At 35.6% G+C, this 13,834-nt stretch overlaps 1 protein-coding gene across 10 annotated transcripts in view; it reads left to right on the top strand.

The window, feature by feature from the left end:
* Positions 1–13,834, top strand: part of dclk2a (doublecortin-like kinase 2a) — an 80,447-nt gene that overhangs the window by 60,376 nt on the left and 6,237 nt on the right. For 5 of the 10 annotated variants that reach the window (XM_067441347.1, XM_067441350.1, XM_067441345.1 and 2 more), the window contains 7 exons: positions 578–697; positions 2,612–2,758; positions 2,968–3,101; positions 3,259–3,336; positions 3,743–3,839; positions 5,723–5,809; positions 6,362–6,475. In XM_067441347.1, the coding sequence (XP_067297448.1) occupies positions 578–697; positions 2,612–2,758; positions 2,968–3,101; positions 3,259–3,336; positions 3,743–3,839; positions 5,723–5,809; positions 6,362–6,475 (777 nt within the window). Of the gene's footprint in view, positions 1–577; positions 698–2,611; positions 2,759–2,967; positions 3,102–3,258; positions 3,337–3,742; positions 3,840–5,722; positions 5,810–6,361; positions 6,476–8,279; positions 8,363–13,834 lie in introns of all 10 variants that reach the window. The other 5 variants (XM_067441353.1, XM_067441346.1, XM_067441349.1 and 2 more) reach the window with 3 other exon arrangements.

Here is a 13,834-nt window from a genome sequence, read left to right as displayed (position 1 = left end):
CCATATTCAAGTGTTGATAAAAAAAGGAATGCATGAAGCTAGAATAAAAGGTTTGTTTGTGTAAAAGAAGAGGGTTTCTTTAAGCTATTCAATTTTTGTGAAAATTGTAAAAAAATGCTGGCAGGGAAAGAGTTAATGACCCTTTTTACACACACAAAAAAAGTTTTCTTCTTGTTATATTGTTTATAATTAATTAATTAAATTAATACTAAGATGGCTGATGTCTAACTTTAAAAAATCATATCATATGTTTCCCTCATATGTTGGAAATTTATGATTTGTTTATACTAGTTACTGGAATAGTAAAACCTGTTAATTAGAAGGAGTTGTCCACATACTTTTGGCCTTGTATGAATGCTATGTAAACAGCAGTTATATTGGCGGCCAATGTCTCATAATCTAATTTCAGCCTGTGCTTTAACCAAGGAAGTTAGTTTCCTCTTTGCTTTGTTTCCTGCAAGAGCAAACCTCAGGAATTTGTGTGGATTTATGCCTCTGCAGCTAAATGCAGACAAAAGACTGCTATGAAATGCTGTATGGTTGGGAATTTGTTGTGACACATGCTCTTAACACACAGGAGCACCTGATCGAGAATGAGGTGGCGGTGTTGAGGCGTGTTAAGCATCCTAATATCATCATGCTGATTGAGGAGGTGGATACGCCCACTGAGCTCTATCTAGTCATGGAACTTGTGAAGGTACTGTTTTTTAGTCACCTCTTGTACTGTCTGTATCACTTGTACAGTATGTTGCATTTGAAGACAACAAAAAACAAAAGTGAAGCTATTCTTTTCTTGCACAATAAGACCAGGGACATGTATCATGATTCATTAGATGATAAAAAAATCTTTACTCCGCTTCTGAAACTTATATATATATAATTCTTAGATTTTTTTTATACGTCATTTGATTTTATTTATATCATGCACTAGAAGCCAAAACTGCCTTTATTTGTAAAAAAAAAAAAAAAAAAAAAAAACACTAATATTGTGAAATACAGATAAATTATATAAATTGCAGTGATCTCTATATAGCTCTGAAAAAAAAGAAACCATTTTTTTATTTTCTTAAATCAGCATCTCTACAAGGTTGGAAGCCATTCCATTCTAGTGTCTGTTGAATTCCAACACAGACACATCACTGAATGAGGTGCAGATTAGGTGATTACCTGAATCAAATCTTATTTAATGAGGAAAAATATAAAAGAAAAACCTTGTGGTCATCACTATCCTCTTACAGTAGGACCAGCTGGATGGCAAAAACAGTGCTAGTAGTACCTCAAAAGTAATTGGAATCAAAAAACAACTATTGACCAAAAAAATTGAAAAGGAAAGTTTTGAGTGAGGAAAAGAAGGGTTCAATTGTGGCTTTACTGGCAGAGGGATACAGTGAGCGTCGGTTTGCTTCCATCCTTAAAATTTCAAAGATGGCGGTTCATAAGAACAAGGTCAAGCAGCAGACATTAAGGAAAACAAAGCTACAGACCAGCAGAGGGCGAAAATGACACTCCACTGACCGGAATGACCGCCTAATCATAGAAATGTCACTCAACAATCATAGGATGACATCAACTGACCTACAAACTGAATGGAAAAAGGCAGCTGGGGTTAAATGTACTACGAAGATGGTTTGAAACAGGCTTCTAGGGGCAGGGCTGAAGTTGTGCAAAGCTAGAAAAAAGCCCTTCATCAATGAGAAGCAAAGAAAAGCCAGGCTGAGGTTTTTAAGAGACCATAAGGATTGGACTTTAGAGGACTGAAGTAAGTTCATCTTCTCTGATGAGTCCAATTTTCAGCTTTGTCCAACACCTGGTCATCTATTGGTTAGACGGAGGCCTGGATAGGCCAACAAGCCACAGTGTCTCGCACCCACTGTGAAATTTGGTGAAGGATCGATAAGGATCGATGATCTGGGGGTGCTTCAGCAAGGACGGAATCGGGCAGATTTGTCTTTGTGAGGGACGCATGAATCAAACCACGTACAAAGTTGTCCTAGAAGAAAACTTCTGCTCTGGCAATGTTCCCCAACTATAAGGACTGGTTTTTCCAGCAGGACAATGCTCCATGCCACACAGCCAGGTCAATCAAGGTGTGGATAGAGGACCACCAGACCCTTTCATGGCCAGCCCAATCTCCAGACCTGAACCCCATTGAAAACCTCTGGAATGTTATCAAGAGGAAGATGAATGGTCACAAGCCATCAAACAAATCCGAGCTGCGTGAATTTTTGCACCAGGCGTGGCATAAAGTCACCCAACATCAGTGAAAGATTGGAGGAGAGCATGCCAAGCCGCATGAAAGCTGTGATTCAAAATCAGGGTTATTCCACCAAATAATGATTTCTGAACTCTTCTTAAGTTAAAACATTAGTATTATGTTGTTTAAAAGTGAATATGACCTCATTTTCTTTACATTATTCTTTATATTATTAAATAAAACTTTTTTGTTATTTTGACCAGTTGTTGTTTTCGGCAAATAATGTTCTAAATTACAGTATTTTTATTTGGAATTTGGGAAAAATGTTGACAGTAGTTTATAGAATAAAACAAAAATGTTAATTTTACCCAAACACATACCTATATTGCTATTTGTATTGCCATTTTTGTGTTTCAGGGTGGAGATTTGTTTGATGCAATCACCTCCTCAACAAAATACACTGAAAGAGATGCTAGCGTGATGGTATTCGACCTGGCGGCAGCTCTCAAATATCTGCACAGAATGTGTATCGTCCATCGAGACATCAAACCTGAGAATCTACTGGTATGAACACTTATGTATCTTGCACAGATTATAAATCTAAGAAAACTTAAATTCACACATTTTTGACACACACAGCAGTATAGAGACACAAAACCTGTAAAGAAAAAATGTGCGCTTTGTACATTAAAAATGACTCAAGGCACAGTATGTCAAGCGGGAAAAATGTAAATCCATAAAAATATTTTTTTTTTACTATGTGTGTGTCTTAGGTGTGCGAGTACCCTAATGGTACAAAGTCTTTGAAGTTGGGGGATTTTGGCTTAGCCACAGTGGTTGAAGGGCCGCTGTACACTGTTTGTGGAACACCCACTTACGTTGCCCCAGAAATCATAGCAGAGTCAGGGTAAGGTTTATTGATTGCTTTTAATATTCATTTAATATTTGTTTATATCATCAAAAGTGATATTGCTATGGAAGCATGTATATCTGTGTTTAATAGCCTTTAAATGCTGGAGGATGAATGTAACTGACTTTGTCTTTCTACCCGGGCATCGCCAAAGCTACGGGCTAAAGGTGGATATCTGGGCAGCTGGAGTGATTACCTATATCCTTCTATGTGGCTTCCCACCTTTCCGCAGGTACACTAAAACTAGCTTAGTCCTTCATGTTAAGGTCAGCACGAAACAGTAGTTGCGATAGTCTTTTCTTTCCAATAGTGACATATATCAGAGTGAACGGCACCTCGAACAAGAACAAATGTAGGACGGGACTTGATTTTGTCCATTGAGAATTGATTGTATGGTTGGATCATTATGGTTTGCTATTGCTGTGATCTCATGCGAGTGACCAGTTTGATCCCATGCGAGTGACCAGTTTGTCCCACTCATGCTAAAAGAAAACACGTCACCAGAGTAGAAAAGTGATGTCTTTACTAGAATGTTTAAAGTCCAATTAGTCTTATTTTGTTCATAGCTAGTGTTCTCACAAGTTATTGTACTTGAAATATATTTCATGTGTGTCTGTGTTTTGCATTTGTTTTTTTAGTGAGAATAACCTTCAGGACGACCTATTTGATCAGATTCTGGTGGGGCGTTTAGAGTTCCCTTCACCCTTTTGGGACAATATCTCTGATTCTGTTAAAGTGAGTACAGACAAACACACATTTTACACGTGCTACATGCTTAAAATGATCTTTCAATCTCACTCAGTTATCTGCACATCCTGCATACTCTGTCCTGACTGCTGCACCCCACTCTCTTTCAACCTACTCATACCATCATCTCATTCGCATCCTCCTCCTCTCACCCATCCAGCTTTAGAAGTGTTTTTGCATGCTTGATTATCTAACTTTCTCTTCACTGAATGGCAGAATGTTTTGCTGTTAGCAAATGTGAAACCGTAAAGCTTTCATACACTTAAACATGTTAAACACTTTTTAATTTATAAAATGTGTGTGTGTGTGTGTGTGTGTGTGTGTGTGTCCAATTAGAAAATGTTTCTCCTGCTAGTAACTTGTTTACCCTTGTAAAATGTGTCAATATAAGAGAGATGCTTATTCGCTCTAGATAGAGTTTTATTAGCCTACTCATTTGCTTACTCATCATGACACAGCTACAATTATTCCTAATATGTTGAAAGTAGCCTACTTTTACCTGTCTGAAGCCAGGGACACACCAAGCCGACAGTTGGCCGCCGGGTTTGAGCATCGGTCGACTTAGGCCTGGGACACACTAGATGATTTTCAAATCTTATCTGATTTTAAAAATGTGTGTTTCAACTGATCAACTGATTTCAACGGATTTTTAGCATTATAATCCTATGAATGGACACAATAGAAGATTCGTCTGGACTGCGAGACCAGACCACACACCTGTCGATTGTAGTAACATTTTCAGTGAGAATTTCACGTTTGATACTTACAGACTGGGATCGTACATGGCTCTGATGCGATTGGGAGCAGTAAAATATTTGTGATTACACCACACAATTGAGATGTCTTTAGACAAAAAGTCGGTTTCAAGAAGTCTTGAATCAGACCATACCCTCCAGATTGGGGGCTGCCCAAAATCTGGCTTAAAATCTTCAAGTGTGTGGCCAGCCTTAGTTGTGTTCTGCACCGCTGGTTCTAGTCGGACGCCATAGTTGTTTTTTTGGCCAATTTAACCTGCAGTCCTTTCGGTGCATTCAAGCACAGGCAACAACACAGTTGGCTTTCATCAGTGTAGTTCCTAGACATTGGCTTGGTGTGTCCCTACCTTAAGAGTTGTGTTGGGGATGTTCAATGTGCTGGGAAGGAACAATGTGCGAAAGGGGCATTTACAAGGTTGCAAGCTAAGTGTATAGCAACTAGATTCTAAGTACAAGTAGCAATGAATTGTATTTACACTAAGTGAAAATAGCAGCATTTCTTAGCAATCTGCTATTTGCACTAAGTAATAGTGACGTTATATTTACACTGTAAAAATAGCTGTATTTTATTTGCAATAAATGTAATAATTAGATGATATTTATACTCATTAATAGTGACAGATACTATTTTTTACCTCAGTGTTGTTGTACATTAAACGGTGTGCAATAATAACAGTGTGCATGATTATATTTATTCAAATTATTAAATGGATGCCACCTTATTGGGACAATAAAGTCCTCCGTAAACATACCCCTAAACAATAAACACTTCATTATTAAACACGTTAGACACTTTATATCCACTTTACAAATATTTCTTCATTTATTTGCCTGATCTGATGTATTGGGAAAAGGGAGTAGAGCGAGTTCGGCAAAATGTGGATTTGAACTTTGCATCAAAATGTCAAAACTTCACGTCTTACCCCTAGACCATTGCTACTGTAAACAACTTAGTGTCTCCAACAAGTGCTAATATACACTGCATTAACCTTTAAGCACAAAGGTTTAATATAACTATTTGTTTCCTGTCCTTTTGTGTACTTTTTGAATGCAAAAATCGAATAAATTATCTTCAAATCTAATTATTGCAAATATGATCATAATGTGTTCATACAGGAGTTGATTGGTCACATGCTGCAGGTGAATGTAGAGGCCAGGTACACGGCGGAGGATGTGCTGTCACACCCCTGGGTCACGGTAAATGTGTGTGCGATGGATTAGTGGTGTATTTGTTTAATTTTGTGTGTGCATGTTAATATTGAATGAATGAATGAATGAATGAATGAATGAATGAATGAATGGATGGATGGATGGATGGATGGATGGATGGATGGATGGATGAATGAATGAATGAATGAATGAATGAATGAATGAATGAATGAATGAATGAATGAATGAATGAATGAATGAATGAATGAGGCATTTATATAGCATTTTCATATGTACTACTGTACACCCAATATTGTGGACTACACTAAAGTGTCACAATTCTAGCATATTTTATAATATACCAAAATAAATTGTAGGTATTATTGCATGTTGAGCAGCATGAATGCCCATGAATGGAAGGCATTCACTTACACACTTACTCATAAAACATTATTGATGTCATTTGAGGTGCTTTTGATTAATGTTTCAATTTTTATTTTTAATTTTCAAACTGAAACCTACAATTTAGTCAATAAGCTCTGGTGGGCACAGTTATATTGCTCACCATTAGATTGGCCTATCCTAATTCACTTCAATAACCAACAGGAGGATGCTGCAATGGAAAACAATATGAAGATGGAGGTAGCAGGTAAACTCAAAAAGCACTTTAACTCCGTGCAGAAACAGAGCAACACTTCCCCTGGAGTCTCTGTTCTTGTGGTGAGCACACACACTCACATATGAGAAACAGTCTGCCCATCATAACTGCAGCTGCTGTCATCCGTTAATATGCTCTGCTTAAAAAAATAAAATAACCGATGTCATCCTCTCAGCCCCTAATGATTAGTACTTGGATTACACACAATTCCAAAGCATAGCGTCACTGAAATTACAGCCACTGTGGACACCAGCATCAAATCAATCAGTTTGTCTCCCTCAGCGCTCATGACTTATATAACTGCTAAGTCGCAGAAAATATGAGAGATTATTGTATCGTAAGCAAGCAAAGCACCAAATATGCCAGAGCTATGAAATTGGAAATGACTTCAGAAGGCAGCACATCAGGCGCAAGTAAAAATATCCCATTCCTTTTCTATTAAAAAAATGTATTTGACCTGAAGCGATACTAGTCTGATTTCCACTTTTATTAACCAAAACAAAAGTGTGTTTAATAGCCAAATTGATGGTTAAAAACAACAACCAATCGGAGACATAATTCAAACCTTAATCACACAGCTGTGACTCCCATTAATTTAAGGATTCAAAATAATTTATTATACATTTGCATATATTTAAATATATATTGCTACACTGTAAAAAAAATTGTGTTGGTTTTTGTTGGTTTAACTTAAAAAAGTAAGTAACCTGGTTGCCTTAAAATTTTGAGTTTATTGAAATTAAAAATTTGAGTTGATACAATGAAGGAAATTAGTTTAATAAATAGAAACTCAAAATATTTTTGTATCTGAACCACATAAAAAATGTGATAAATCATGAAAATAGCACTATTTGGCATGTTTCACTGCGTCATCAGAAATGACACACATTATTACCCAATATGCTTACAAAATCATTTAATAATCTTTTAATAAAGGTTGTCGAATCTCAAAAAATGTTCATTGTATTAACTCAAAATTTTAATTTCAATGAACTCAAAATTTGAAGGCAACCAGGTAACTTTTTTTCTAAATAATTTTTTACAGTGTATACCTATATTCAATGACTATAAGTCATTAGATTATTTGTTATGCAAAGCTGGACTCCAGTCTTCAGTGTCACGTCATCTTTTAGAGATCATTATAATACACTGATTTGGTGCTCAAGAAAGATTTTTTTTACTTTGTGGAAATAACTGATACCAAACTTTTGAACGGTGATGTATATACTGTACAGTGCTAAATACAAAATGTGCAGTCAGTGCTGATCTCTACAGTGCCTGCAAATGGCTGAAAGACTCATCATAATCCTTTTATTGTTTGGCAGAAGCAGTACTTCATGAGCTCAGAGGGAGACATGGGTGAAGCATTTTCCACCCTCATGTCTTATTCAATTCCCATCCCAGTTCACTGCACCATAACCCACTCAGTGCCAGCCTTGTGTCTTCCTCTCACTGTTAGTTTCTATAAATGTGTTTTCAGTGTTGTCATTGGTCTTAACCTTGTCTACATTGCCATGATCAAGAATATTGTCTATCACTCATTCTTTGAACTGAACTTGACCTTATCATGCAGTTTTGAAAAGACCTCAGTATTCATGGACTGAGCAGTAGAATATTCATGATATATTTAGCATGATTTTGCTACAGATATAAACTAAATAAGCATTATATTACTGGACATTGTGATGATATTAATTTGACAGCATTGTATAGCATTTGTTTCTAGTCTTATTTTTCCTGAAAATACATCGTAAAACTCTAAGCTTTTAAAAAAATCAAAGGACCTTATTTGTTCACTACACTGCTTGAAAAAGCAGCAGCAGGGTCTCTGGCTGAATGTGTATTGATGCAAATCTCATTTGACAGTTTGAACTGTAATGGCAGGGCTGTACCTACACCCCTTCCTTGCTCTCCCAAGACCCGAAGTGATGTCTGCCACTGGATATTGGGTATTTGAATCCGAACCTAAACCTATTTTAATGAGCTTGAGATCTTATGACTCTGTACTAAAATCGAGCACTCTGTCTGCCTCTTATTAACTCTCTCTGGGGGTTTTCAGCTTTTGCTGACCTTACCTCTAATTCTAGACGATAATCATACTGTACTGAACCTCATGTCCCAATCATAATCCGGTCCACTTTCTGTGTTCCCATCTTCACATTCCACTCCATGCTCATGGTGGCTCTTTCATGGTGAACCCTTTATTGCTGTAATATTGAGCCATATGGCTTTGTTGCACATTTTTGCTGTATATTGTTTCCCTCTGAGCTTTAGCTGGAAGGTTTGTATTGGCATGCATGCATTACTGACTGCTTGAATATTAACACTGCAATCCGATGGCTTCTCTCTCTCTTTCTCCCTCTCTCTCACTCTGTTACCTAATCCAGAGACAGTATTTCATGGCAGTTGCCAATGTCCTCAAAATGAACCTCATTCTTAGGATCTTGACCATTGCCATCAAAATTTCACAAAAGTGCTTTGAGAATATTAAGCTCTGCCACCTTCACAGTATTACAATTAAAATTAATAAATCTAATGAGAGAGAGAGAGAGAGAGAGAGAGAGAGAGAGAGAGAGAGAGAGAGAGAGAGAGAGAGAGAGAGAGAGAGAGAGAGAGAGAGATGCATATAATTATACATGCCTTGGATGATATATTTTATGGAAGGTTTTACAGACTTATTTAGATATTTTTTATGAAATGGAGATGTACCTGTTGATTATTTTAGTTTTTATTACATTTAATTTTACAGCCATGATGATTCAGACAGGTTCTTTTCATTTTACCAGCTTTCTTTTCAAGTTTTGGTTTTGTCCACAGCTGAGGAACATACCAAAGAAACCAGATCAAATCACCGTTTAAAAGAATAGCTCACCCAGAAATTAAACTTCTATCAATTTCTCACTCTCACTCTTATTCCAAATCCATATACTGAAAAGAAAAAGAGTTTTTAATTAATCGTCACAAGGATATTTTCCATACATCAACAGTTACTGATAGTGGTTTGTCAGGCACTACAAAAATGCACTATAAAAAAATAAAAAATGATAAAAACACTAAAGTAGTATAGTCTATATGACTTGTTTGCTATATTATGCACTGATAATCAGCGGTCAAATAAAAAATGGTGTTTATGGCACATGGTTGACATCAAAATTAGCAATATTATCAGAATTGCAACATAGGCATAAGCTAAATGGCTTCAGATGGTTATATGGACTAAATGTATGCACTGTAAAAAAAATCCCCGTAAAATTTACGGTAAAAAACCGGCAGCTGTGGTTGCCAGAATTATACCGTAAAAAATACGGCAGTTACGTTTTAGTTTTTACGGGGCAACAACATATAATTTAAAGGTTTATAATGTAATAATCACGGTTGAAAACCGTTTATTTTACCATTCAAAACTGTACATTGTAAAAAAATACCCATCAAATTTATGGTAAAAAAACGGCAGCTGTGGTTGCCAGAACTTTACCATAAAAAATACAGCAGCAACGTTTTAGATTTTATGGGACAGCAGCATATAATTTAAAGGTTTATAATGTGGTAATTACGGCTAAAAACTGTTTATTTTACAGTTCAAAACCATATAATTTGAAAGTTTATATTGTAATAATTATATGTACACAGTGCACTATAAACAATTACGGTAAAAAAATATTTAACTGAAATAATATTAAATTACCAACTTATTGAAATGCTAATATCTGTTATGTACCTTTGATATAGATTGACAGCCACCAATTACAGTGGTGATGAGAATCACATGATGAATCAAAGCTCATCACACGCAGCTTTTGGAGAGACAATATTAACACATAGAAGGAGCACACACAAACACTAAACACCAAACACCATCATGGTAACACACATGGCTTTTTAAAAAATGCAATAAACATTAATTTAACAACATTAGATGTAAAATAAAACCTTAATGTACATAAGTGATTAGAAAAAACTAAGAAGAAACATTGTTAATTCAATGAAAATGCATCAAATGCAAAGTGTCACGCGGGGAATTCTGGGAATGTCAATTTACGGTTTTTCACTGTTAATTACACAATGACCTGTTCTTTTTCACTTCGAAAAAAAGTAAATTTAACGGTGTTTTACTGTTAAATAAAATAAAATGTATAACATTTGTAAATTATACAGTTTTAACCTGTAAAATAAATGGTTTTTAACCGTAATAATTACAGTATAAACCTTTAAATTATATGGTGCTGTCCCGTAAAACCTAAAACGTAACTGCCGTATTTTTTACGGTAAAGTTCTGGCAACCACAGCTGCCGGTTTTTTACCGTAAATTTTATGGGGAAAAACTGTTGTTTTTACGGGAAAACGCTGGCAGCTGCCGTTACCAGAGAATTATGAAACTATGCACACTATGAAATTCAAAATTAGGCGTGGTTAGAGGAGGCACTCCTATAAATATAAAACCAGTAAGTATTACATCAAAATGTAAAGACTAAAAGAAAAAAGGAAACAAAAAGCATAAGATTTATGTATTTATATTGCATATACATTTTCAATGGATTTGGATTTTTTTTACATAAACAAAATAATAAACTTAATGTGATTCATATTTCTAAGTATACACAGATTAAACGGGTAAGATTTGTGTAATTGTATTAATAAACTGAATGTGATTGATATATGCCAGTTATACGTAAATTAAACAGGATGGAAAAGCACACCAAAAAATGCTCATGTTAAATTACCACTTCCCGGTGTTCATGTGTGTGCTCACTACTGAGTTAAAGTACCATTGAAGCAGTGTTGATGTTAATGAGATAATTAAGTGATGATTGAGCATTAGTGGTGAACACCTGATGATAACCATGATGGTGAACAGTGTTTGCTTTAGTTGGGCTCTTGACCCTTATCTCTTTCACATTAGTTTTCTGGCTGCTTTAACTGTGTTTGTAAAGCACTTTTGTTATAGCATGGAAAGCCGAGAAAGAAACATGGCCTGGTGATTTGGCTCTTTAGTGATGATTAAATCATCGTCATGTAGTGGTTGAATCACTGCGCTCATTCAGATTCTAATGCTCTGGTTATAAAGGTGATTAGCCGTATGTGTAGAAATATTCATGTGGTTTGCAGTATGACAGCCAGTATAATTGTTGTAATCAAACAATATGCAGGTTTATAAAAAAAGTTTTAAACTACAGCATAATTTAGACACACACAGACATCAAGAATCAGTGTATGTGTCTCTACAATGGTGACAAGCAAAAAAAAAATCAGATAAACATCTACTCTTAACATGAAACAAGCTACTATAAAACGTCACAAGAAAAACAGCAAAAGTAAAAAAAAAAAGTTGTCAGAATCAAAGAAAATTTGTCAATTCAGATGGATAATTTATTCATGCCGCAATGCATGCTGGGACCCATGGGAGAGTTTTGATTGGTGGTACCCAGCATGCACTGCAGCATGAAGCTTTTCATTGATTGTCACCATTGTTGAGATTTATACACTGATTCTTGATATCTGTTTGTGTCTAATAATTGCCATAGATTAAAACCTTTTGCACACTTTTCTATTTTATTAGCTCTGCATATTATTAGATTGCCACAACATTGCTGAAACTCATGCTGTAGAACGAAATAGCTAGTTGGCCACTATTATGAATAAAACAAAATTAGCACACATAACAAGGACCTTAGACTCTGAAAAAGACCAGTGATCACAAGATGATGATTATAGCATCATGAACAACAAGCCAAGTCACCTGGCCATGTTTTAGCTTTGCTTTCCATGCCATAACAATAGTGCTATAAACACAGTTAAAGCAGCCAGAAAACTAATGTTGGAGAGTCAAGGGTCAAGAGTCCAACTAAAGAAAACACTACTCACCATCATGGTGACTTCAAATAAACCTATTATTTTCATTAAAACATAAATTACACAAATAAAGTCAGTCTGGTTAGTAATGTGTGAAGCTGGTAATGCTGTTTGTGGAGTTGTTTAATCCTCTGATGAGATCTTCAGAGATTTAATGTCTTCTTTTATCTTCAGTTGATTTCATCTAAAGCTGTGGCTGAAGTCAGTCGTAGTTCTCGTGTTTCTCTTTCCTTCAGTGATTCTGATCTGTTATCATCAGGTGTTCATCATTAATGTTCAATCGTCTCTTAATTATCTCATTAATGTCAACACTGGTTGAATAGTACTTTAACTCAGTAGTGAGCTTCTCATCTGAGAATCTTACCTGTTTCATTTATGTTTGATTTACAAATAAGATTTTCATTAAGTTTATTAATTTGTTTGTCAAAATTACATAATCAAAATGGACCATTTATATGCAATTCAAATACATATTTAGACATTTGTTAAGTGCATAAACTTGTAAAATTACTTAAATTTCTAAGAACAACTGACTAAAACATAAGTTTTTACAATATTTAGATATCAAATTAACAAAATAGTTTGTACAGTATTACAGTATTTCTCTGTTGTTGATACCAATATTTGTAGGTTTAACAAACAAATTTGTTCATAATCACATGTTGTTGTAAATATAACACAATATTCTGTTTAACAGTTTACAAAAGTTCATTGTGATTTAAACAAAAAATATATGTCTTTGGGGTTCTAATAATATTCTGTTGGGATTTTACATTGTTTTTTTGTAAATGTTACAGGCATAAGGTTAGATCTATTACAGTTATTCACCGTATATAGTACGGAACCTCTCCTACGGAAACTTTCTGTTTACCAAATAACAGTTTTTAACCGTAGAATATTACAACCTTACACCGTTAAAATCACGGTCATTTTTTAGAGTGTGGTGCTGTCAGTGTTATTTAACATTTGTCCTTTGAGTAATTTGACAGCTTGTTTGAATATTAAAATCAGCAGCATGCAGGTTTGGAACAATATGAGGGTGAACAAACAATGTCCAGAATGTTCATTTCTGAGTGAACTCCCCCTTTAAGTGGCTACATTTGCTTTATTTAAATGGATACTCCACCTCGTTTTCATATTGAACTGTGTTATTCCCTTAACTAAGACGAGTTGACACATACCTCTCTCGTCTGAGTGCGTGCACTTAATCGCTCTGACACGTGGTGACGATCTGATAGCATTTAGCTTAGCCCACTAAGCCCAGTTCATTCACTATGGTACCAAACAGAGATCAAGCAAGAAGCGACCAAACATTCCACGTTTTCCCCATTTAAATACAGTTACACAAATAGTTGAATGACCTAGTATGGTGACACGAAATAAAACGTAGCGGGTTAAAATGGAACTATAATGTATGGCGGAATAGCACTTCTGAGAGTACTTCGACTCGGCACAGTAAAAAGTCACGCCTGAAAAATCTTCCCTCACATCTCCCCCTTACTTCATCTTCCGTCAATAGGGGGGAGGGGGGAGATGTGAGGGAGGATTTTGCAGGCGTGACTTTTTACTGT

Source organism: Pseudorasbora parva, chromosome 4 (assembly GCF_024679245.1).
Source record: "Pseudorasbora parva isolate DD20220531a chromosome 4, ASM2467924v1, whole genome shotgun sequence".
NCBI lineage: Eukaryota > Metazoa > Chordata > Actinopteri > Cypriniformes > Gobionidae > Pseudorasbora > Pseudorasbora parva.
This window is presented reverse-complemented; position numbering and strand designations above follow the sequence as displayed.